This window comes from Oryctolagus cuniculus, chromosome 6, assembly GCF_964237555.1.
Source record: "Oryctolagus cuniculus chromosome 6, mOryCun1.1, whole genome shotgun sequence".
NCBI classification, from domain to species: Eukaryota; Metazoa; Chordata; class Mammalia; order Lagomorpha; family Leporidae; genus Oryctolagus; species Oryctolagus cuniculus.
The window spans coordinates 84150040-84172850 of NC_091437.1; the positions used below are offsets into that span (position 1 = coordinate 84150040).

General features: G+C 39.1%; 1 protein-coding gene and 1 long non-coding RNA gene across 9 annotated transcripts in view; one reads left to right on the forward strand and one right to left on the reverse strand.

Annotated features, from left to right (window-relative positions):
• TOX (thymocyte selection associated high mobility group box) overlaps positions 1-22811 on the reverse strand; it is a 334182-nt gene that overhangs the window by 121476 nt on the left and 189895 nt on the right. For all 5 annotated transcript variants that reach the window (XM_002710517.5, XM_017341319.3, XM_070075064.1 and 2 more), the window contains one exon: positions 18388-18630. In XM_002710517.5, the coding sequence (XP_002710563.1) occupies positions 18388-18630 (243 nt within the window). The remainder of the gene's footprint in view (positions 1-18387; positions 18631-22811) is intronic.
• LOC127490718 (uncharacterized) overlaps positions 725-22811 on the forward strand; it is a 66463-nt gene continuing 44376 nt past the window's right edge. For 3 of the 4 annotated variants that reach the window (XR_011389105.1, XR_007919072.2, XR_011389104.1), the window contains exons 1-2: positions 829-1035; positions 18372-18452. This is a non-coding gene — a long non-coding RNA (uncharacterized lncRNA). Of the gene's footprint in view, positions 1036-18371; positions 18453-19889; positions 21535-22811 lie in introns of those variants that run through there. The other variant, XR_011389103.1, reaches the window with a different exon arrangement.

Consider the following 22811-nt stretch of genomic DNA (forward strand, 5'->3'; position numbering starts at 1 on the left):
GCAGTGGAAGATGGTCCAAATCCTTGGGCCCCTGAATCTGCTTGGGAGACCAGGAGGAAGCTCCTGGCACCTGGCTCCTGGCTTTGGATTGGCGCAGCTCCGGCCATTGCGGCCATCTGGGGAGTGAATCAGCCGCTGGAAGCTCTCTCTTCCTCTCTCTCTCTCTCTCTCTCTCTCTGCCTCTCTGTAGCTCTGCTTTTCAAATAAATAAATAAATCTTTTTTTAAAAAGTCCATAAACAACTTCAAACAAATACGCAGTCAATATCCCAAACTAGACATGAATGGATAGGGTCCAAATTTCATAATAATTTTGAAGACATAGATCTATATGATAATTTCTCAAAGCCCAAATTGTTACTTATAATTATAGAATCTTATAACCAAAAAGAACATTGGAATACATTTGATGTGTGAACCTTCCTACAGCTGTCAATTTTTAAGGACTCCTTTACTTATAGACATACCACTGAATATGCATGTATCACTCAACAAATGCCAAGTCTGTGCCCTGTTGACAGCTCTTCCAGATGCAGAGAACACAACAGGATTAGAAAACCAAAACGCCCCCCACCTTCACAGAGTTTCCAGTCTAGCACTGGGAGGCAGCCAGCCAACTCATTGAGAGTAGCCAGTTCAGAGAGCAGCAACACTCCAAATGGCTTATATATTCATTTCTTTCTGACCACATGTGCTTGATAGTATTGACTCATTTCATAAAACAGGGCACTGGGATGAGGGGCGAACAGCAGGGCAGGGGGCCCACTGCCACTTTATACCCGTGTTTACCAGATGTGATATATGAGCTGAGAACTGACTGTGACAATCTGGGGCAGAAGCGTTCCAAATAGAAGGAAGAGCCAACACAAAGGTCATCAAGTGGGAGGTGGGTAACAGAAAATCAGTGTGACTGTGTTGCCGTGAGAAGCAGAACTGTGAAACGAGGTCAGAGATGTCAGAAGAGCCGAAGACCATGTTAACAAACCGGGAAGTTTTCTTTGCTTTTTTCCGAGATAGGACGGGGAGTCACTGAGAGGTGAGCAATCTAATGTGTGCCAGAAAAATCGCACTGCCTCATACGTGTAGAAGGTAGTATAGAGGGAGACGAGTTGACAGAGGAGTCACTTGGGATATGGTTGCCATATTCAAAAAGAAGATAGTGCTCAGGATCTGTGGGAGCAGCGAAGAAGGAAATGGTGAGGGCAGGATCCAACACATTCTGGATATTGACCAATGGAGACTTTCTCATAAGCTGGAAGTTTGGAGTGAGGGAAAAAGGAGCCAAGCTGAGTCCTGGGTTTTTGGGTTGAGCATTTGGGGTATACAGTGATTCATTTCACATAATTTTAGCTGAGATCAGCAAAACTCCCTCACTCCATTTTCGCCTGTCAATAAATACAGTAATTTTTGAGAGTTTGTCATGCTGCCTCTGTTAATTAGGATTCCTTATTAATAATGATTTCTTACTTATATACCTTAAGTGTAAGTATCATGCTCTCAACTGTTGCATGACTCTTTTTTGAATTCAAACCTTATTTATTTTATCAGATATTTCTGGACAGAAACAATTCCCATATTATTTTTTGTATCCTTGGACTGGTGTCGTGGTGCAGTGGGTTAATCTGCCTCAGGGAGTGCTGGTATCCCATACTGGAGTGTCAGTTTGAGTCTCAGCTATTTCTCTTCCAATCTAGTTCCCTATTATGTACCTGGAAATGCAGTGGAAGGTGGCTCATGTACCTGGGTCTCTGTCACCCCCATAGGAGACCACGATGAAGTTCCAGGCTTCTGGCTTGGACCTGGTACAGCCTTAGATGTTGTGACCATTTTGGGAGTGAACCAGTGGATGGAAGACTTTTTTTTATATATCTCTCTCTGTCATGCTGCTTTTCCAATAAATAAGTCTTTAAAATTTTTTTTGTATTCCCACTATCAACATGCACAGTGTTTCACAAGTGTTTACCTAGATTCCCAGTTACCTGATTCACTCTCATAGTTTTGTTGGCTTGAATTATACACCATTACATATAGTAGATGCTCAATCTACTATTCTGAGAGTAGATTCTTACTCTCAAAACTCGGTTGGTGTGAATGATACATTATCATATGAGGATACTTCATAGAGTTCATAGAGAAAAGAAATTAAAAGATGTTAAATTTAATGCAAAAAATTTAAATCCATGTATAGTTTTTTTCAAAATAAGTATTTCCATGAATGTTGTGAAGATCTCTCATATACTCATATAGCAGAGGCTCAATTGTCTAACCATCCTACAAATGAAAACCTGTGTTTATGAAAAAACAAAAATGCAACACAAAAAAGGAACTGAGGTCCAGTGTTGGAATCTTCCAGATTCTGTGAAACTCTGGGGTACAGTTCTGCTGATAAAGAAACAAACCAAAAAGCCAAGATCATTTGTATTGCAGAAATTCAAACTCTGTCCACAAATAGAAAGTAGAATGCAGAATAATGAGTTACTGATATTTGAAGACCTTTGTACCTAAAATATCTTGCTATTTTAGGCAAATATGCATTTTTTAATATTCAGGTAAATTTTTGTAATTTTCCACTGACACGTGAAGTTGCAGAAGATGTAAGGAGAGACCTGCAAATGCTTACAGTATTTCCCAGAGTTGTTCTCACCTCTGTATTTTTATATTAGGCAGTAGTAGTGAGGTTTAAAATAAAACTCTGTGCTGTCAGAAGGATTATTGTCAGAAACACACTCAAAGATTTTCAAAGCAAAAACCATAACCAGGTTTACTCTTTGTCAACACATTAGTCTGCTCCCTTATAGACACAGTCCTACTCACTTTCCCATCTCATACATTTTATGCCTGAGTGACATCTTCCTAGCAACTTAGCCCAACGGTCCTCTGGGCAAGATTCTTCTTGCTTGTGTAGACAGCAGCCCTGTATTCATGGAAGTGCTTGTCCAATAAGCTGTAATGGGTGAAAATCCACTGCTTGATGTATCATAAAGTTGTCATCAAGGAGCCTGAGGAAAGCATTTTGTGATCCATGATTCACAGTTACATGCATTTGTCTCCCCATAGGTGTTTGATATTTTCTCTTTAGTAATGTATTTTTCTCAACATTTTGATAGACTCACAGGGAGATTTAATTTCTAAGTTGTTCTTTTTCTGGTCTCTTCAGAAAGATGTGTATTGTAGTCATTCCCTTTCTTTTTACTTTGCCTGTGTTTCTTTTTTTTTTTTTTTTTATAGTCCCACATATTTTGTGTCCTTTTAAGAAAATGATGATTGCTACAGAATGATATGGAACAATGAGAGGCACAGGTTAGCTCCCGCCCTTTCTTGATGTAGCATTTTTCAATTTTGAGAAGCATATCCAAGTTTCACATGTGAATGTATTTCATCCACAGACACAGCATGCCCCACCTGGCCCATCTATAACCACGTGTCCCACCTGTAACTTCCTGGTCCGCAAGAATCAACCATGCCACTTGGTCCAGCTGTTAACACCAACTCTCTCAGTGGAAAGTGAATTTAGGAGTAGCCCAAACCCTACTTAGTAATCTTGTTTGTAAACCTCAGAAAATTTGAATCGATTATCTTTTTTATTTATCTCCAAAATGTCAAAATTTTAGTTCAATATGGAAAAGAGAGCATTGCTTTGCAAATTATATCAGTAACAAACAGTATGCAAATTTTCATTGCTTTTTGTAAATTCGCACATGGAAATAAAGAATTAGAATACTAGAATACTAGAATTAGAAAACTAGCGTGCATTCAAGAGAAATAAACACTTATCATCTTACTGTGTACAAGAACCTGACACTTGCCTTTCATACCCTCCTTCATTTAATCCTATTAAAGGAGAAGAAGGCAATACAATGTGACAACAATTTTCTTCATTTCACAAATGGGGAAGCAGATGAAGTACCCTGTGCCTACTGCAACTAGGAAGGGCCCACCTTTCTAGTCACTGCATGAGTACTGGAATTTTAAGCACCATGATTTGTGTTTGTGAGACAGGATACAAACAGGACTTGACTCAGAAAATCAAGCTCCTTTTCAACCAACCATGTATCCATTTGCCTGCTGCAACCACAGGCTGCCCCATCCAACACTCAGCCAATCAGCAGCAAGAAGCTCCTAAACTCTAACCACAACTGAAACTGTTAGCACCATTAGGGACTTTCCCAAATCATGCACATGCCCATGGTAGCCCAGTACAACCAATGTATGATCTTCCTGGGAAGGCACTAATGAGAAACACCACCATCTTGAGTGTGCCGTGTGCAAAAAGAACACTGAGTAGGATGCAGATGAGAGTATAGAGTGCTTGGAGGATGGAGTCAGAGACAGAGAGGACATAAAAATGGCTCTCTAACCCAATGAAAACACTCATTCAGCACCATTCTGAGAGCCAGTCAGTGGAACCTCTCTCTGCCTTGCTGTCTTCCTGTGCTCTAGCATAAGCTCCCCATAAAGTTTGTCTGGATAAAATTTGACTATTTGCCAATTTCTAGTACGAATGAGCCAAGGAATCTTGATTGGGTAACACTTGAGTTTCTTTGCCTTCAGACATCCTTGCTTTTAATATTCTTTCCATTATACTAAGAAAATATACCTGAATCTTCAGCATATTAGTATTTTAATTACATACTTTAAATTATTTTGTGCCCTGAAAAGTAGCTATGTGTCACATCATTTTCAAGGGACTGTTCGTCCATAGCTTAATGACACTTAACAACACACCACAACTTAGCTGAGAAGTAGTTATTCCAAATCACCTAGGAAGGTACATTCCTTCCCAACAATGTTGGGCCGACTAGCTGTGCTATGCATGGAAGCATCTTGGTACACTTAGTTTCCTAGTAGCTGTACCCCAGTTCAGATGCTGTTCAGAAGATCCCAGACAGGGCATGGAATGCTTGTGTTGACCTGGATTGGGTACTTCTATGAAAATCTCCCTAAGGGCTGACAGATTCAGATCCTACAGCCCCTCTTCTGAGATAACTAAGTTCAGCTTTTGCATGCAGAGTAACTTCCCAGTCAGTTTCTAACCCAGGAGATCTCCATAGCACTTCTCTCAGGGACTGAAAACATTCCATAGGTGGGTGAGAAGAGATTATCACCTTGTGTGGACCAGCGTTCTATTTGGTTCTCCATAGGGCCCTGAGTGCCAGGGAAGGTGGGATGTGATACCACCCACACCAATTTATCAACATTGGACAAGAATGAATGACACATGGTTGAAACTAATTCATGATTCACTGTTTCTTTAGTTTTATTAAATCACTGTGATACAGCTAGTGCAGCTTCCATTCAGTGCTTCTCAAAGAAGGCTTGTGCAGGTGACTACAACACACTCTGGATGACTTAAGGAGCACTCCATATTTGAGAGTCTTATCTTCCATGGTCTCAAATTTTCCCCAGGTTTCATATACAGCAGGTAACCCTCACTTTCCTCAGTGAACTATCAGCTCCAGGATTCTAAGTCACAGCACCTAACACCTAGTGGACCTGAGAAACAAGGAAGGTACCAGCAAAGTGTCTGAAGGGTGGAGATTCTGCAGTGAGGTGCAGCTCCAGAGAAGAGAGGGCATCTGCTAGATGTTGGGGAGCACAGGAAAACTTCCTATGCTACAGGAGTGAGGCTGCTTTGCGGAAAGCAAAAACAACCACACTCGCAAGAGAACACCCATGTAACAGCAGTTGTTAGCTAAGGAACCAACTCTGTCAATGCATATTGGAGATGTGGCTGTTCGTGGCCACAGTAACTCAGTCATACTTTCACCTTGATGCAGTTACATTTTACTATCAAAGACAAGGGCATAAGAGTCCCAGATACACAAACACAATCAACAGAGAGACAGAAAGATAAACACAGATGACACAGATGCAAATAACAGAACTTATATTCTCTGTTACAGTTGCATAGTCATAGCTGGACTATTCTTAGTCTGTTAAATTTTTCAGCACTACTTGTATATATTCCAATATAAACAAGGCATTTCAAAAGGCTACTGATTTTGTCTTCCAATAGTCTTACAATATAGTGTTTTTGGCAATAATCATGAATACATCACTGTAAGAACTGAAGGATTATTTTTCCTCTGTAGTATTTGCATGTTTCACTCTGTATGAAGAAGGGTCCTATCTCAATTTGGTAAACCACTAATGATGTGTGCTGGTTAGTATAGAATGTGATTAAACATATAATGGATATAAATACATGAAACAATTTTAATAGTGTAATATGTTTCTGGGGTTGGATGATTTTTTAATTAAAAACAATTAAGATCATGATTAAAGAAAGTACAGCTCTCTAAATGTTAAAGAATGGTTTTCAAATATAACATGTTTTAAGAAAGTGTCTTGCCTATCAAAAATAGAAAAGCTACCCTGAAATACAAAAAGGAATTTAATCTTCTCTGTCAAACAGTACTTATATTTCTCTGGGGAATTTGCACAGTCCATTAAATTCGGAGAAGTTCAGCTATCAATTTTATGATTATATATTTATCAAAACGTTAAATATATTTATTAGGTGAAGAAAAAATATCTGTTCTCTGGATGATTATGGCATTTGTGATATTTGAAATGATCCAAGAAGGAAAGTCGAAGCTAATATTATAACAACCATAACAATGATCAAAGACCCTGCGGTGATTCGTACTGTTTCTCCCATGCAGTGTGTATCGCTGCTGGCAGAAAGAAGTATATAAATGACTAATATAAAAAGACAAATATTATTATGTTCCTATATGCAATGCTTGTCCACAGAAGAGAACTTGAAACTTTCAAACTAGAACAAACTGAAATGGAAAAAAAAAACACAAAACCAAAACCTGCTCTTAAAACATTCCCGTGTGCTCTAGATAAGAATAGTTAATGAATAATGAAGGAAGTGGTGGTTTGAAATGAGACCGGTTCATTGTTCTCCTGAAATGCATTTCAGGCGAATTCTCATATGACTCTTACGGGTTTATAATGCAACATTTGAATGTTAATAATCTACTTGGACAAATCAAGCAAATGGCAAATCAAAGACATGCACATCCTGGGTGTGATCATTTGGTAATAGAAAGAAATCAACACTAATTCTGTATATTACAACTTCTGACTGCCCCCCTGTCCCAGTTTTTAAGAACTAGTCAGAAGTCTTAGAAATCTTGTACTGTTACAGATAGTTTTCCTCACAAAAATAGTTCTACTCAGAAATTTAAAATATCTCTTTAAAGAGAAGGATCAACAATACATTAAAATTAATTATCAAATAGCAAATTTAATAGTGGTACAATTTAGGAATATTTATTAGTATTTTTTAAATAGTAAGAGGACAGAGATTTGATGTATTTTAGGGTTCTAATTCGTTAAATTATATTGAAAGTATATGGGTACATCAACAAGTTTGTGGAAATGTGGAATTAAAAGGCAAGTTGTGGGCATTCAGCCTAGTCGTTAACATATCCACGTCCCATATCGGAAGATGTGGGTTTGGTATCTGGCTCTGGGTCCTAACTTTCTGCTAATGCAGACCCTGGGCGGTAGCAGTTATGGCTCAAGTAACTGGGTCCCTGCCACCCATGTGGTAGACCTGGATTGATTTACCAGCTCCTGGCTATAGCACGCATTTGGAAAATGAGCCAGCGATTGAGAGTTCTCTCTCTCTCTCTCTCTCTTCTTTCTCAAATAAACAACATTAAAATATTTTTAAGAGACAAACTTATTTTGATCCAAAAATTTTGAAGTCCACACATAGTTTTTTCATAACATACATTTTCTAAGATACTGTTGAAGACCCATCCTAATAAAGCAGGCTGGATACATTAAGACTCTATAATACATGATACTATGTTTTTTAAAAACAAGTACTTGTATCATGTTAGAAGTCCTAAACAGCTGCTTGGAAGTGTCAGCACAAAGAGCAACAATGGTCTTGTGTCTGTTTGGAGGAAACATTAGGGATTCCAATAAGGACCAAGGGATTCATTCATTCATTCCACCAGAAATAGTTACCAAGTATACAACTTAGAGTATTGTAATTTCTGAGTGAAGGCCTAGACAAAGAAAGCAAGAAAGCATTCAGGGTGTTTAGGTTCTTGTCCTACAATGAGCTTATGAGGCTGAGTAAGAAAGAAAGCAAGGAATTTTCTTCTGTGGGATGTGACCTGGGTGTTAATACTGAAAGGTAAAGAAAGAAGACAGAAAGCAACATTGTCATGCGAAGCAGTGTCCTCATTATTGTTTAGGATAGGAGTGAGGATGGAACATTCTTTCAGACCTGAGATTCAAAGAGTAAGCAAACACTGAGCACAAGGCTTCGTTCCACCCACCAGGGACCTTGGAGGAAGGAACTCGGGAGCCACACAGAGAGCACCTCTGGGTGCACCATTGCTGTCCTGAACAGGGCTCTGTTTGTACTTCAGGTTCTGTGATGCTTTTCCCAAACTCCCTCTTGAACACTTTCAGAAATATTTTACTTATAATGTTGAGGTTATAGCCAGTGATGGAAAGCTTATGGCTAGGATGGTGGAATTCTTACTAATGGGCCTACTTAGAATCCATTTATCCAAAAACAATTATGTGAACATAACTATAATTTTCCTCCCTCTCTTTGTTGGCAAAGGACTATTGAAATAATGACTATCCAGTCAGAAAAAAAAAAAAAAAAAAAAAAAAGGATGACTTGAAGAACACCACCATGATAGCCTTTCCAGATGTTTGCCTTTAGGTCGTGAAATGAATTACTCAAATACAAGATGGGGAACTGCTGGCTTGATACCAACACAGCAAGAGAAGCACTGAGCAAAAATTAAATATGAATATCAGCAATCAATGATGCTGTTAAAGACCCTGTCCTAAAACACTCACATGGGGGCAGAGAATAATCGAAAACATTCAGAAATTCCTCTGTGATCTGGGGCTCTGGGGTTCTGCCTACCATTGTCAAGTTATACAGTTTTTTTTTTTTTTTAAATAAAAGGAAGCTAATTTGATTTAAAGGTTGAAAAATAATGACCTTTCAGGGAAGGCTAAAGGAATTGGGGTTACTTGGGCCAGGTAAAACATAATGGCAGGATTGACTTAATAAAGGCCAATACCTACAAGTCAACTGGTCTCCAAGCTTTCCATGGATGAAGCAGACAAAGCAGGCTGAAATTGCAGCAAAAGATTTTGGTTTAACTTTAATAAGGAACTTCCTGGAAGGAATCTAAATCTCTTACTACAATTTAACTTAATGTTACAAGGTTAATTAAACACAAACAGGCTACCAAAGAAAGTTGTGGAATTTTGGCTCTTGGAAAACCACATATCTGAAATGGTTTAGGTTTACTCCTGCCTAGAATTAAGAGACCAGATTGAATAACTCCCAGGGTTGGCTGACAGTATATCATATAACTGATTTTATAGCTTTTTGACTTCTTCCATGCATGGGTGAGGCACATACATTCATACGAACTCTAGGGTTGAAAAAAAAAAGTACAACAAATCCTATATATCAAGTGAATCTTGAGTCCGATTACTTGGCATAGCGAAAGAAAAGTGTTATTTTTAAATTGGCTCCCTTCCTGAACACTATTAAGGAGAACTCTGGTTTGGAATAATATCTTATTATACCACTAAAAGATAGCCCCAAATCATTAATAAACTGAGTTCATTGAACTACGTATCAATACTGCATTCAAAGTAGTCTGTTTTGAAAACAGACTTAAGCAGAGCTCAACAACTAACCACACACAACACTTATTTCTGGCTTAATTGGAAATTTGAATCCCACCTCCTCCATAAAAAAAAAAATCCCATATATTCATTGTGTATAATAAAAAAACCAGCAAAAATGGGTAATTTGTGGGGAAAAACCAGGTTGAAATGGCTAAATATTTGATAAACTGTGGCATAACTCTAAAAAATCATTCAACTTTTTTCTTCTGTCAAATGGGCAAAATTATTTCTGCTTATTACATTTTTCTAATAGAAAGAAACCAGCCCCTGTGATATCCATTCTATCTTGGGCTAATGTTTCTATTAGCCCCTACCTAAATGGGGCCGATGTCATCAGCTCTATCATATCCTAAAGGATCTTCAGCTCTTGTCCACTATCCCTGACTTTATGCATTACATGAAATAAAATACCTCAAGATTTTGAAAATATTTATTTTAAAAACAGCAATCAAATTGTCTGTAATCACATTTTCTGCTTGGCTTTGAAAGCGGCATTATTCAATACGCCAGTGGTCTTTCCATAAAGGCAGCATATTAGAAATGCATGCTGCTCTAATGCATCTGAATGCCTTGATGTGCGGCTCTCCCCACAGGCCCACAGGATCACTCCCGCTTCCGTTTCATGCGTCCTGTATAGTACCTACTGAAGGGATGGTTGTCAAAACAGTTGTACAGTGGCCTTTGAATGCAAAGTGTGCCATGACTGAATGCTAAAAATGATAATAAATCGGAGTATATACATTATGCTTGCTCTTGTTGCCTGGGAAAAGAAGGCATTTGGGAAATAAACCCCCCAATTTTATCGCCTTTTAACATCTTTTTTTTCCATTTTAAACTCCAGGGCTAGAAATTTGAAGCATTCAAAGAAATTGAAATCTCCTTTGTTGCTTTTTTTCATTGTAAATTTTCTATAATGTATCATTAGGAACTGCACTCTGCAAAAAAGCCCAGGTTCTAAATGAATCCTTTCTGCGAGGCCATTCTAAAACTTTGCACGGTTTTTCTTTGTATGAAAGAGCTTCTGTTGGCTACACAAAGAACAAGCAATCGCCACACATATAGGCTGGGCAGCCAGGCTTGGATGACTTTATACAAGGTTGCATTTTCCCTTCCACCAAGCCATGATTAAACCCAGCAGTGAACGTACCGGAGTGGGAAGAAAAAGAAGACAGCTTCTTGATTTCAGTTTGTAGGAATCAAAGGATTTTTCTTAAGCCACGCATGCTTAATATTGGCATTTTCTTATTCTGCCTTTCTCTCCAAATAGTTTTGTAGTTTATTCTTGGCGACACGAAAACATCATCTGTCCATACAAAGCCACATCACTTTCTCATTAGTGGCAGAATAACATTTCCTACTCAAAACAAATGATCTGTTCTACCGGTTCCTATATCTTAATAACTGATTAAAGGCTTTGAGGGGGGACTATGAAAACACTGGGAAGCCCAAAGTCATGGCAGGAAACATTATGAGATAACTAGTGTGACAAGTCAAGTGAGCCCTGGAGTCTGGATCAGAGTGGTGTGGTCCACAGAGCATGAATCACGGGAAAATGCCAGTCCTGGGGAAGGTGGGTGGCAGATATCATTTGGGCTTGTGGTTTTTCCACCATAATGAGTGGGCACCTGCTGCAGCAGGTAAAATGCAGCTTGGGATGCTGGCATCTCATATGGGAGCTCCTGGGCTCCAGTCCTTACTTGTCTCCTGATTCTGGCTTCCTGCTAACATGCACCCTAAGAGGCAACAGGAGATGTCACTCAGAGTCACACAGCTGGTAAGTGGTGATATTAGGATATGAACCGCCACCTGCAAGGTAGACCCAAACTGAATTCCGAGCTCCTGACCTATCCCTAGCTCTTGTGGGCATCTTGAGAGTGATCCAGGGGATGGGAAATGTCTGTCTGTCTTTATTTCTATGCCATTCAAATAAATAAAAACTACATAAAATTTTTTTAAGAAAAGAAATATGAGTAAATGAGACATTAAATAAAAGCATCACTGTTTGAGGCTGGTTCCTGGCTTCTCTAGCTCCAAGGGGCTCTGTATATGGACACACTGAACAAGTCCAATCCTGCTGGTAGAGGGAGTTCAAGTGACTTCCTCGTGGTTAACAAGCTTATCCAAGGTTCGCATTCCACTGCTTTCCTAACCACACTCCACTCTCTGAGAAGTGCAGACAAATCAATTACCCACTATCAAAATAACTCGGGGGAGTTTGGAGAAATTGGAACACTTGCATATTGGGTCATGAATGTCTGTTTAACTTGGACCCAGAGAATCAGAACTAATTGGCACTTCTTTGACAGTATATACTTATAGAAATTCTACCCTGTTTTACAGTCTGTCCTTGGAAAAGAGGGCCTTTATGAAAATGGAATCTTTTTAAAAGTGCCAGAAATCTAAATTATTGCAAGAGTCTTGATTGACTGTAAAGAATACTAACCATAAAACAGCAGCGGCAATACTATGCAAAAAAGAATGGGTGGGGAACACAGGAAGAAGAAAATACACTCTATATATGCTATGCAAGGACACCTCAGAAAGTTCATAGAAAATTGAATTAAAAGAAAGGATTATTTAATGCAAAAACTTTTTGAGAGCCATGTGTACCAAAAAGTTCATGAAAAATGTATATCGTGAGAAAACCATGCATGGATTTGAAAACTACTTGCACCAAAAAAACTACATTTTGATTCCCTCTTCCATAACTTTTTTGAGCTACCTTAATAATTCTATGCTAAATTTTAGAAGGCAGTATAGATATACTTTATACTGTGTGTTAGGCATTGCTTTAATAAATATAAACTATTTTGATGTTTAAAACATTGTGAGGTTAAATATCTTATGTCCATTTTGTAGATAAGGCAAGTGAGGCACAGAAAGGTTACCTAAGTCACTGAGTCACACAGCTGGTGAGTGGCGATACTAGGATATGAACCGAGTTAGTCAAACCTGAAGACATTACTTTGGATCACAGTGAGATATAAAGACACTTGGTGAAAGATAAAGAATTCCTTAGTAAATAGCGAGCTTGCTGTTGTCTTTTTTGACAGATGTGAAGGTTGAGGATTAATGCATACATAACTTTTTTTGGAACATCTCTCCCTGCATTTCAACTCCTCCAAAAGAATCATACATACTTGGTTTTCCCAATTTTACTTAACAAGCACTTACATAATGCTTTCTATATGCCAGCCATAGGTCACAGCAATTCTTAAGAATTCCTTGAATACCAAAAGGGGACAATTTTTACCCTCATCTTTTAGAGAAAGAAGCTGTGTATTTATTGGTTGAGCCAGTAAGCAATCATGTAACCACTCTAAACCTCCATTTTCCATTTGTGAAACTGGAATTCTTAATACTTTACTGAGATGCTGGTGTTTGATTATGGATTACGTTTTTATGTCTAATATATTAGACATTTGTCAGAAACACTGATCTAATTTGTGAAACTATCACTTATGTTGCCAAGGGGGATAAGAAACAGAGATAGATACAAAAAAACTTCTCTTTAAAATAAAATCTCAGTAAAGATGATACATTATATATAATTTAAATAGTAACATATGTAACACATGCTAAAATATATATTAAACATCATAACATCTAAAGTGTACATAATATCTAAGAATAGAGATATTTTCAACTCTTAAATTTATTCAAATATGAAAATTCAACCATGTGAAAATGTAACAGAAAGACACGATCACAAAACTAACTGAAAAAGGCTCAGTTTTAATACCCTTGAAGAGCTTTCGGAAAACACAATTGGAGATAGTTGATCCTCTCCTCTATATACAAGTCTGCCCAGGGTGGTTTATAATCCCAGGATTTTAAAATTCACAGCAAGGGCCGGCGCCGTGGCTCAATAGGCTAATCCTCCACCTTGCGGCGCCGGCACACCGGGTTCTAGTCCCGGTCGGGGCGCCGGATTCTGTCCCGGTTGCCCCTCTTCCAGGCCAGCTCTCTGCTATGGCCAGGGAGTGCAGTGGAGGATGGCCCAGGTGCTTGGGCCCTGCACCCCATGGGAGACCAGGAAAAGCACCTGGATCCTGGCTCCTGCCATCGGATCAGCGCGGTGCGCCGGCTGCAGCGGCGGCCATTGGAGGGTGAACCAACGGCAAAAGGAAGACCTTTCTCTCTCTGTCTCTCTCTCTCACTGTCCACTCTGCCTGTCAAAAAAAAAAAAAAAAAAAAAAAAAAAAAAAAAAAATTCACAGCAAGTTCATTATTTAGAATTGACAAATGTTAGCTTTCATTAGTTAGTCCCATATTGCAGGTGACCTTGAAAGAAGATCTCGGGAAGTGTTTACATCCTGCTTTCTGTAGCCATTATTTTCCAGTCTATATAAGCACTGATATCTCAATGATCAGTATTCGTAAATACATTCCAACAACTGGTAAACTTGCAATAATTCAGTTGTTAAATTTTGTGATGCTTCTTAGGCATGAGCAAAATTGGTTGGAAGGAGCTTTAGTGAGCTTTTATAAAGAAATGTGATGAGAAATTCTTATACTCACTTATACTTTCTTTCTAAGCAAATCATCTCCTAGTGCTTTTCAAATTTAAAATATGGAAGTAGGAAGGGCTGCTCATATTTACACCCATCTATGTTTGGGGATGGTACATACACAGCTTCATGGTCCATCCCTCTATTCTTGCTGGCCCCAAGCTGGAACGTTCTCTCAACACCTCTTCCCTGGGTGGGGGTGACAGGCTTCTGGGGCATTGCACACCTCCAGTTTCTTACCATGTCACCTAGCCCAGGTACAACTGCTGCTAGGATTCCCCTACAACACTGCTTTCATAATGCTTCCACATGAATAAAAACACCAATTGTTTCTAATAATCCAACCTCTCTAGTTCAAACTCCTCTGCCTGAGTTTTGAAAGCTTTGCTCAAATCTCCCAATTTCAAGTGCCCATCCTGAGTTCTGAACACACTCCAGTAAGGCTTTTTCTGCCTTTTTAGAATCCAAATCAAAACTAGCCTTTCGGTCCTAACTGCAGTCCTTCCTTTTCCATTAAATTTTATTTCCAGATCAGATTACTGTAATCTCTCTCTCTCTCTCTCTTTTTTTTTTTTTTTTTTTTTTTTGGACAGGCAGAGTGGACAGTGAGAGAGAGACAGAGAAAAAGGTCTTCCTTTTGCCTTTGGTTCACTCTCCAATGGCCGCTGCGGCCAGCGCACTGCGGCCGGCGCACCGCGCTGATCCGAAGGCAGGAGCCAGGTGCTTCTCCTGGTCTCCCATGGGGTGCAGGGCCCAAGCATTTGGGCCATCCTCCACTGCACTCCCTGGCCACAGCAGAGAGCTGGCCTGGAAGAGGGGCAACCGGGACAGAATCCTGGAAGAGGGGCAACCGGGACAGAATCCGGTGCCCCGACCAGGACTAGAACCCGGTGTGCCGGCGCTGCAAGGCGGAGGATTAGCCTATTGAGCCACAGCGCGGGCCTAGATTACTGTAATCTCTTTCAATTAGGCATTGTTACTGAGTTCATGGCCAGGACCTCAGAGTTTAGCAATTCTCTTGGTTTCTAATTGCTTTGTGTTTCTTTCTCTTTCATATTTATGTATGTTTTCTTTGTGGCTTATAAGCTCTTGAAGGACAGTGCCCTTGTCTTATCAATCAGTTAAGCTCTTTCATACATTTAGACTAGGGTAAGCATTCAGAACGTACTTATTGAGGAATGGCATTCTAGTCACGTGATAGCTCACAATAAGAACCTAAGAGACTCTTTGTTTCTGTAAGGAACTAGTAGACAAAAGATAGCTCTTGGTTCTTCCAACTGCATTAGATTTCTATTGCAACTCTGTAGTGGATCAAACTCTGTTCCTGGAATCCAGCCAGAGATCTAAGCCTTCAAACAGGAACTACACAGTTAATCTCCAAATCTACTTTCTCCAAGAGTATACAGCTTCAAAAAAAAAAAAAATGGATTTAATCTGAATTTAATGTTTAGCATCAGCCTCATTAACTAGCCTTATACTGTCCAATCAGTAGCCACTAGGTACACATGACTACTTAAATGTAAGGTAATTAAATTTAAGGAAAATTACAAATTGTTTCATCAGTTACACTAGCCACATTTAAAGTATTCAGTGGGAGCAGGCCTGTGGTGCAATGTTTAAATTGCCACTTGAAATACTGCATCCCATATCAGAATGCCTGATGCATGACACGGCTACTCTGCATTTGATCCAGCTTCTTGTCAAGATGCATGCTTGGGGCCCTGCCACTGAAATGGAGACCAGCTGAAATTCCAGTCTCCTGGCATCTGCCTGGCCCAACTTTGGTTGTTGTGGGTATTTAGGGAATGAACCAGGAGATGGAAGATCTCTCTCTGTCCTTTTGCCTTTCAAATAAAATGGAAACAAACTAATGAATGATAAAAAGTAATAATCAGTAGCTGGTAACCATTCTTATTGGATAGCATCACACAAAGTTATGTTGGTCTGTACCAAGGCTCATCTATAGCCTCACATGCTGGAGTAGACTTCTGCTCTCAGTATTAAATTAGAAGTGAGAACCACAGGTTAACGTCCACCCCCCAGGGTATGGTTTGAGAGGTATTGGTTAGGCTCTGCATCCTAACAGAACCCTGATAGACTCACTATTGAGCCCTATGGCAAATGAGAGCTTTATATCTTTAGTTTCCACCAAGAAGGCATTTGTGTCCCCTCTACCTTGTAAATTGTTGGAAGTTCCAAAGGAAACATCATGTTGAAGCAATAATGTCTAGGTCCAGTTTTTGACAGTGGGTTGGGTGAAGAGACAATAAAGAAATGTTGTGTGTAGAAGCTCTGGATAGGGAGAGAGGCACAGTAGAAGAGAGGCCCCAAAGTGGCTTGGTTCATGTCTAAGACAAAGTCTAGTCCCATATGTGTCATTTGGAGGTGAAATGACTGCCATGGGCAGAAAATCTGGAAAAAAATCCCAGACCCATTGTTATTGAAGTTGCACAAGCATCTCTTAAATAGTGAATGGCATATTGAGAAAGTCCTAAGACTGCTAAGGAGCTAAAATATGGCTAGGAAGGAAGCTAATTTTATAAAGGCAAAAAGGCTTTGAGATGTAGATTATATAACTGACTATTTAATTACCCCTTCTGCAGCCCAAGTCCCATTCCTACCATAAGGAAGGAGTAGAGCAGAAAAAATGACACTTTACATACTGAATGCAGCCTTCTCCTTCATAAGGTCTAAGAGTCCCCATAAAGGCATGACCCGGATGTGTTACTTGGCTCATGAAGTGGGCTACAGGCTTAGTCCCAAGGAGACATAGGCATATGATTTTTTCAAGGTGACTACATTGAAGTACATCATTTTTCAGATTTGCACGTTAAGCATGTTTGTCTAAAAAGGCCAATTTCTATTTTATGGAGTCATAGTTAATGCCTATGGGCTAATTCCACACAGATGGAATAAAATTTAAAAAACTGGAGACACAGTGCTGAGTTTTCTGCTATTGCTAGTGCTACAAAGGAGTTCTTCCCTCTTTGCCACCCAGATGGCTGCCAGATTTGAAGAGAATTCTAAATCCTACTGTGGCACTAGGCTCTGGGCTTCATTCTCTGAGGAAACTACTCTAGTTTCTTTCAATTCTCCTATTCTCCCATCCTTATGCCATAATATTCATGATTAATAGAAAGTCGTCTTGTGAAGTCACTCAAGTTAGAGATATATTCCCAAATGATTTAGATAAGTAATGAAACAAAATGCTTTTTTTAAATGAGAAACAACATAAAATGAGAGTTAATCAATTTGCTATTGTGAGCATGACAACACTGTTCAGTGAATTAGGAAAATGACAGGAGAGTTTGCTAGATTGTTAGGTTATTGAATAATAAAACCAAAGAACACTAATTAAAAGTCACTATTAACCTGCAAAGAGGGTTTTATAATATGGTTAAAAACCCTACCAATTTTTTTTCACTATGCAGGCTATAGGCAGAGAATTTATTAAGATTTTAAATGGTAGACACATCAGAAGCAAAGCTTTTATTTCAATCCAGTGTCCCCCAAACATTGGATGTGTTAAAAGCACAGGCCACTAGAGTCCCTGAGTAGGGCCTGGGAATTTGACTTTTTTGCTGGTTTTCTGGTGAATTTATGAAATTTACATTGCTAAAGACAATTGAGACTGACAACAGGTCTGATGGATGGAAAGACTTTCATGGAAATAAATTTTGATCATCAGAATTCTATGTCCAAAATAAAAATGAAAATCATTTTCTTGCTTTCCTACTTTGTCAATTTGTGGAATTTGAGAATGGAAAATAGAGGGGAAATCAGGGTCAATCACAGTTCTTGTTCAGAAGATGTAGGGATTTTCCTTGCAGGAAAGAATCTTTCACTAGATAAAAGGAGTGTCTTCAAGGTTATTTTTTATATCAAAACAGGTAGGCCAATCTGACTTCATAATAGCACATTCAGCATCAAATTGTATTTAGTATTTGGATTATAAATATGGGTGATCACACATTCATTGATTATTGCCTTGATTTATATGAAAAATAGAATATTGCTTTAGGAATTTATAGGATTTATGGAAAATATTTGCCATAGCTATGAACACCTTCTTAGTTTCAGAATTATGCTATCACAGTGTAACTGTCCCTGCATTAAATTTGTCCTTCTCCTTGCTATGTGTCTCACCCCTGACCACAAACAGGTAAGCAGAATCTTACCACGGAAATGGAGTTAGAAAGCAGCGTTCCATCCTGGCCCAGCATGTTGGAGACGGTGATTTCAGGTAGGTCCATGTTTTGAGGATGAAATGGTAGCAGGCCATTGTGGTTCATTGGGTGACACAGAGAGTGGTAACCAGACTCAACTTCATTCAGGTGCACCAGCGAGTGGTCGGGGAGGGAAGGAGGCGTGATGGGTGGAATGTTAAAGTCTTCACTTTCCAGGCTTGGGCCCGGGTAGGACTGTGAAAAGATCAGAGGGACATTGTTGCGAATTAGCATCCCCTTTTTCTTCAACATCAGGAGCAAATGCACATGACCCCTTCCATATTGTTTCCAGCCAAGCATTGTGGAGTTGGCAAAGACATTTCAAACACTCAGATTATCCTGCTATCCTTTCACCATTAGACTCCAAGGTGTAGCTCCTGGGATGAAGACTGCTTCCATTGGATGGTTTTATTTTTCCAGGAAGCAGAACTCAAACAGGTTTCAAAGATCCCATTAAAACTTCCCAGCGTTTTAATCTGGGTGAATACCTTGCTCATGGGAATTGTGGGGAAGAAAAGCAATTTATAAAATTAATGTTTGATCAAACACGTTTCATAGGGCTCTTGACTGCTTAGACCATGGAATGTAACAAAAATGGATTCCAGAAGTTCCAGGGCACTTGCTTTTGGGTATAGAAATGCTATCAGCTCACAACTGACAAAAACCAAATTATTATTAGTAAAGAAGTAACTGCAGTATGTTGCATAAGTGAGGCTGTTTTGAAAGACTTATATATGAAAAAAATGCCACTAAGTTAATTTTATTACAAAGATTGTCTCACCAATCACAAAATTAAAGTGCAGATTGCTTACATGATTTCTATGAATGTTTGATTTACCCCAGAATCTGATAAATAAAATTGCAATCATTTAAATTCTGTTTGGCCCATTTTGAAAGGCAAAATAATACTAATATTATTATTATTACATATAATATTATTATACTACAAGTACTTGAATAAAAGTCAGAGGAAAGAAGGAAGGAAAGATTAAATGAGGCCAGCCTACTTTAAAAAACATGTCATTGAAAATATAAGGAAGAACAGAATAATGAAACATTGTTAGCCATTAATAATGACAAAGCCATATTCAGCAGCCCTTTATGGAACAGGTGTCATAATATAAAGGAAACATTTGGATCCAGATAATTCTTGCAGGCCTATCTTTTTAGTTACGAGAGCCTTCATAGCATTTGACTGCATGGGTAACAAGGATTCCCTTGTCTAACAGCACAGCGCCTGCTGAAGTGTGCAAGATTTGAAATGAGCAGGCAGAGAGTAGGAGCCAAAGAAAGTAGTATAAGGTATTCATTGGGTGTTCAGCCAATAAACTTCATGCTCCTGCGTCCAAGTGCCTGGGGTTATTTTTTCCAGATGGCGTCTATTTGTCTAACAGAAAGAAAATCTTCAAGCTGCACTTGCTAAATGTTGTACAAGTTTTGATATATTTGTTTAGGTGCTGTCAGAAGACAAGATGAAATGAAAGGCTTCATGGAACATCTGGAATTTAGACCTCATCATGGGGAGGTGCATGTGACTCAGAGACTGTGGGTATGGGAAGGAAAGGGTTGTTCATCCTTGCAGATCATTTTTCTTTCATATCGAAAGTTTTGCTAAAAAAATCAACAGCTCTAAAAGTTCAATCACCCATTACTAAAGCCTCCTGTTAACAGCACATATCTGTTGTCTGAAAAATACATTAGGATCAATGTCAAAGTCAGTTTGATTAAATTCTCACATGCCTGATATAATTTAAACTCCAAATCCATAGACCTACAGTATCAGTTTGTTGTACAAATATTCATATAAAGAACAGCATAAACATGCCCAGTGAGGAGGTGGGACAGAGGAGAAGCATGTTTATTAATGCCCGTTTTATATAAAGAACCCTGTTGATTCCCTTTGATTGTGCCATCTTCATTTAATCTTTACAATAATTCTTTGTCTGGCTATCTTTAACCCCATTTTACTGAAAGGAAATTTGAGGCTCAGAGGTTAAATAATTCCTCAAATTTCCCTAGCTGGTAAGATCAACTCAGTAAACATGAGGGATGCATCTATGGCAGAAGAAGACATTTTTATGCTACATAAGGAGCTTAATTCTACTCTTTCATTATGTTGAATGATACAATATTGTCAGTACTCAAGTATCTTAAGAATTAGGATTAGCATTAGCATCAACTTCTTTCCTATCCCAAATTCAAACACAATGCCTACCCACAAAAATTAACTAATTATTCCACATGAACACAATAACTCCTAATTTGTCTCCATCAACATTGCAAACACTGAATTTTTGATACATATCTTCTAAGAAGTTAATCAATGCCTGAATGAAACCTTTCCAGATAACACACAATTAATGCCAGTGATAAAGGAGAAAGATGCTTCTAATTTTAGAAATGTCAGTGAGCCTCTGAAAATAACAATGTCTACCTATGGTAGACATGACTTGCCATTCTAGGGTTTCTTTGGCAGTTAAGTCTTAATTTGTGGTGTTTTAAAAGAAGGTTTAATTGATATTGCTTTGCATTCAGTGATAACAATTGTACTGCAATTTAACTCAGCTACACAGTTTATTCTTATGTAATTGTACATTAATGTTATTGAATCCATGCAATTATAGACCATAACCACAGATTCCACAACTTAACCAGTAATGGGCAGTTATGTGGGTCAAGAATTTTAACAACATGAGGTTACTTGGTAGTTTCTGTTCTTCACATTAGAAGTCAGGATATGGTTGTTTGTCTTGAGCCCAATTAGAGTGTAACTGATGCCATATAAAAGTATTAGGGTAATTGTAGAAATGTTGAAATGTCCCATAACTTAAAAAAAAATTCAAAGCTAGACTAATTAATATTTAAAAAAATAGAGATGAATTAGCTAGTTACTCAACACTGATTTCTATGACATGATAGTTTTGATTTAAAAAAAACTTAATAGGAATACATTTAACTCAACAACAGTTAATTTTTATATTATAGTCTGAGAGGATGTAAGAGAATGTAATTCAGTATTTTCCCTTACTCCCCATAAAGCTGACTGGTTAGAATTTGTGTTCAATGCTTGTTGAATGAATAAACAAATGAACCACTGAATGAATGCTCTCATGCCTCAATGGAGGAATAAATGAACGCCAAAGTGACTCTTCATAGGTAGAGTGGATGAATACATTGCTGTCGGCTCCATGCGACTGAGTCCATTGAGTGTATCCCCAGGACTTTGCACTGGCCCATTGACGGCACAGTGTTCATATCACAGCTTATCTATAGGCAGGCCAAACATCCTTTCAGAGGAGCAAAGACCTGAGCAACTTGAGGAGGGCTGGGTGGAACAGCTGGTGTCCCTCTCTGGCTGCTGCTCTTGCCCTCTGGGTGGACTTGCACTTACCATGACCCAGGGATGGATTCCTGAAGATTTGCAAAGGAGAGTTTGTTATCTCTGGTTCTCAGAAGCTATTGGAGCCTAATTCCTACTACAGACAGGGCTCCCTGAGAAGCACAGGCAGCAGCTCTGATGGTGTGTCAGACCAGCAGCGCAGGCCCAGTGAGACAAGTGGGGATGATAAGGTCCTCTGATCAGGGTGATGGAACCACTGCTCAGGAGCCGGGGAGGTCGAGCAGTCAGAGAGAAGACTTAGGTTGAGGTTGCTTGGTAAACACAGGGGACCTGTCGCACTTGCCCAATGATTCAGGGTCCTTTTCTAACTGGGGTTCATTTCCTCCAGATCTCAGTGAGGCTTAGAGTTTAAAGGATCATTCACACTTCAACCCTCTTGGGAACAAAGATTTGCTCCTTCCCAAGAGGGTCCTCTTACCACCATGAGACAACAGGACTACATGATTTTAGCTTGAATTAGCAGACACCAAGGAATGAATCCCAGGTCCAAGAGGCTGTACAAGGTAAATTTCCATACAGAATGTAGAGGAGGCATCATTCTCCTGTAGTCTATATATACATTTATCCACCCCAGTCTGGAAACCAGAGCCTTGACAGCAGCCTTGATGACACCAATACCTGCCTCTTCCCAGCAAATGATCCAAGTCAATGATGATCATCCACATCAGTGGGAGAACATATGTCGGGTCAGAGGGTGAATTCCAGGTCAATACTTTTTTTCTCTTGGATCCTCACCATATTAATGAAAGGTAAGTTAGAAAAAGTACGCATGCTGAATGATTTGGTCTAGACCACAGTCAGTTTATATGATCCAAATGATTCAGAGAATTTACATTTACTACTTAGGCCAGTTCTTCCTGACATTAGGACACTCACTGGTTTTTGACACAGAAGAGTCTCTCCGTGATCCTATGGCCAGAATACACAACAGGAATCATCCACAGCAATGCAGGAGGTACCATGCCTGACTCTTTTC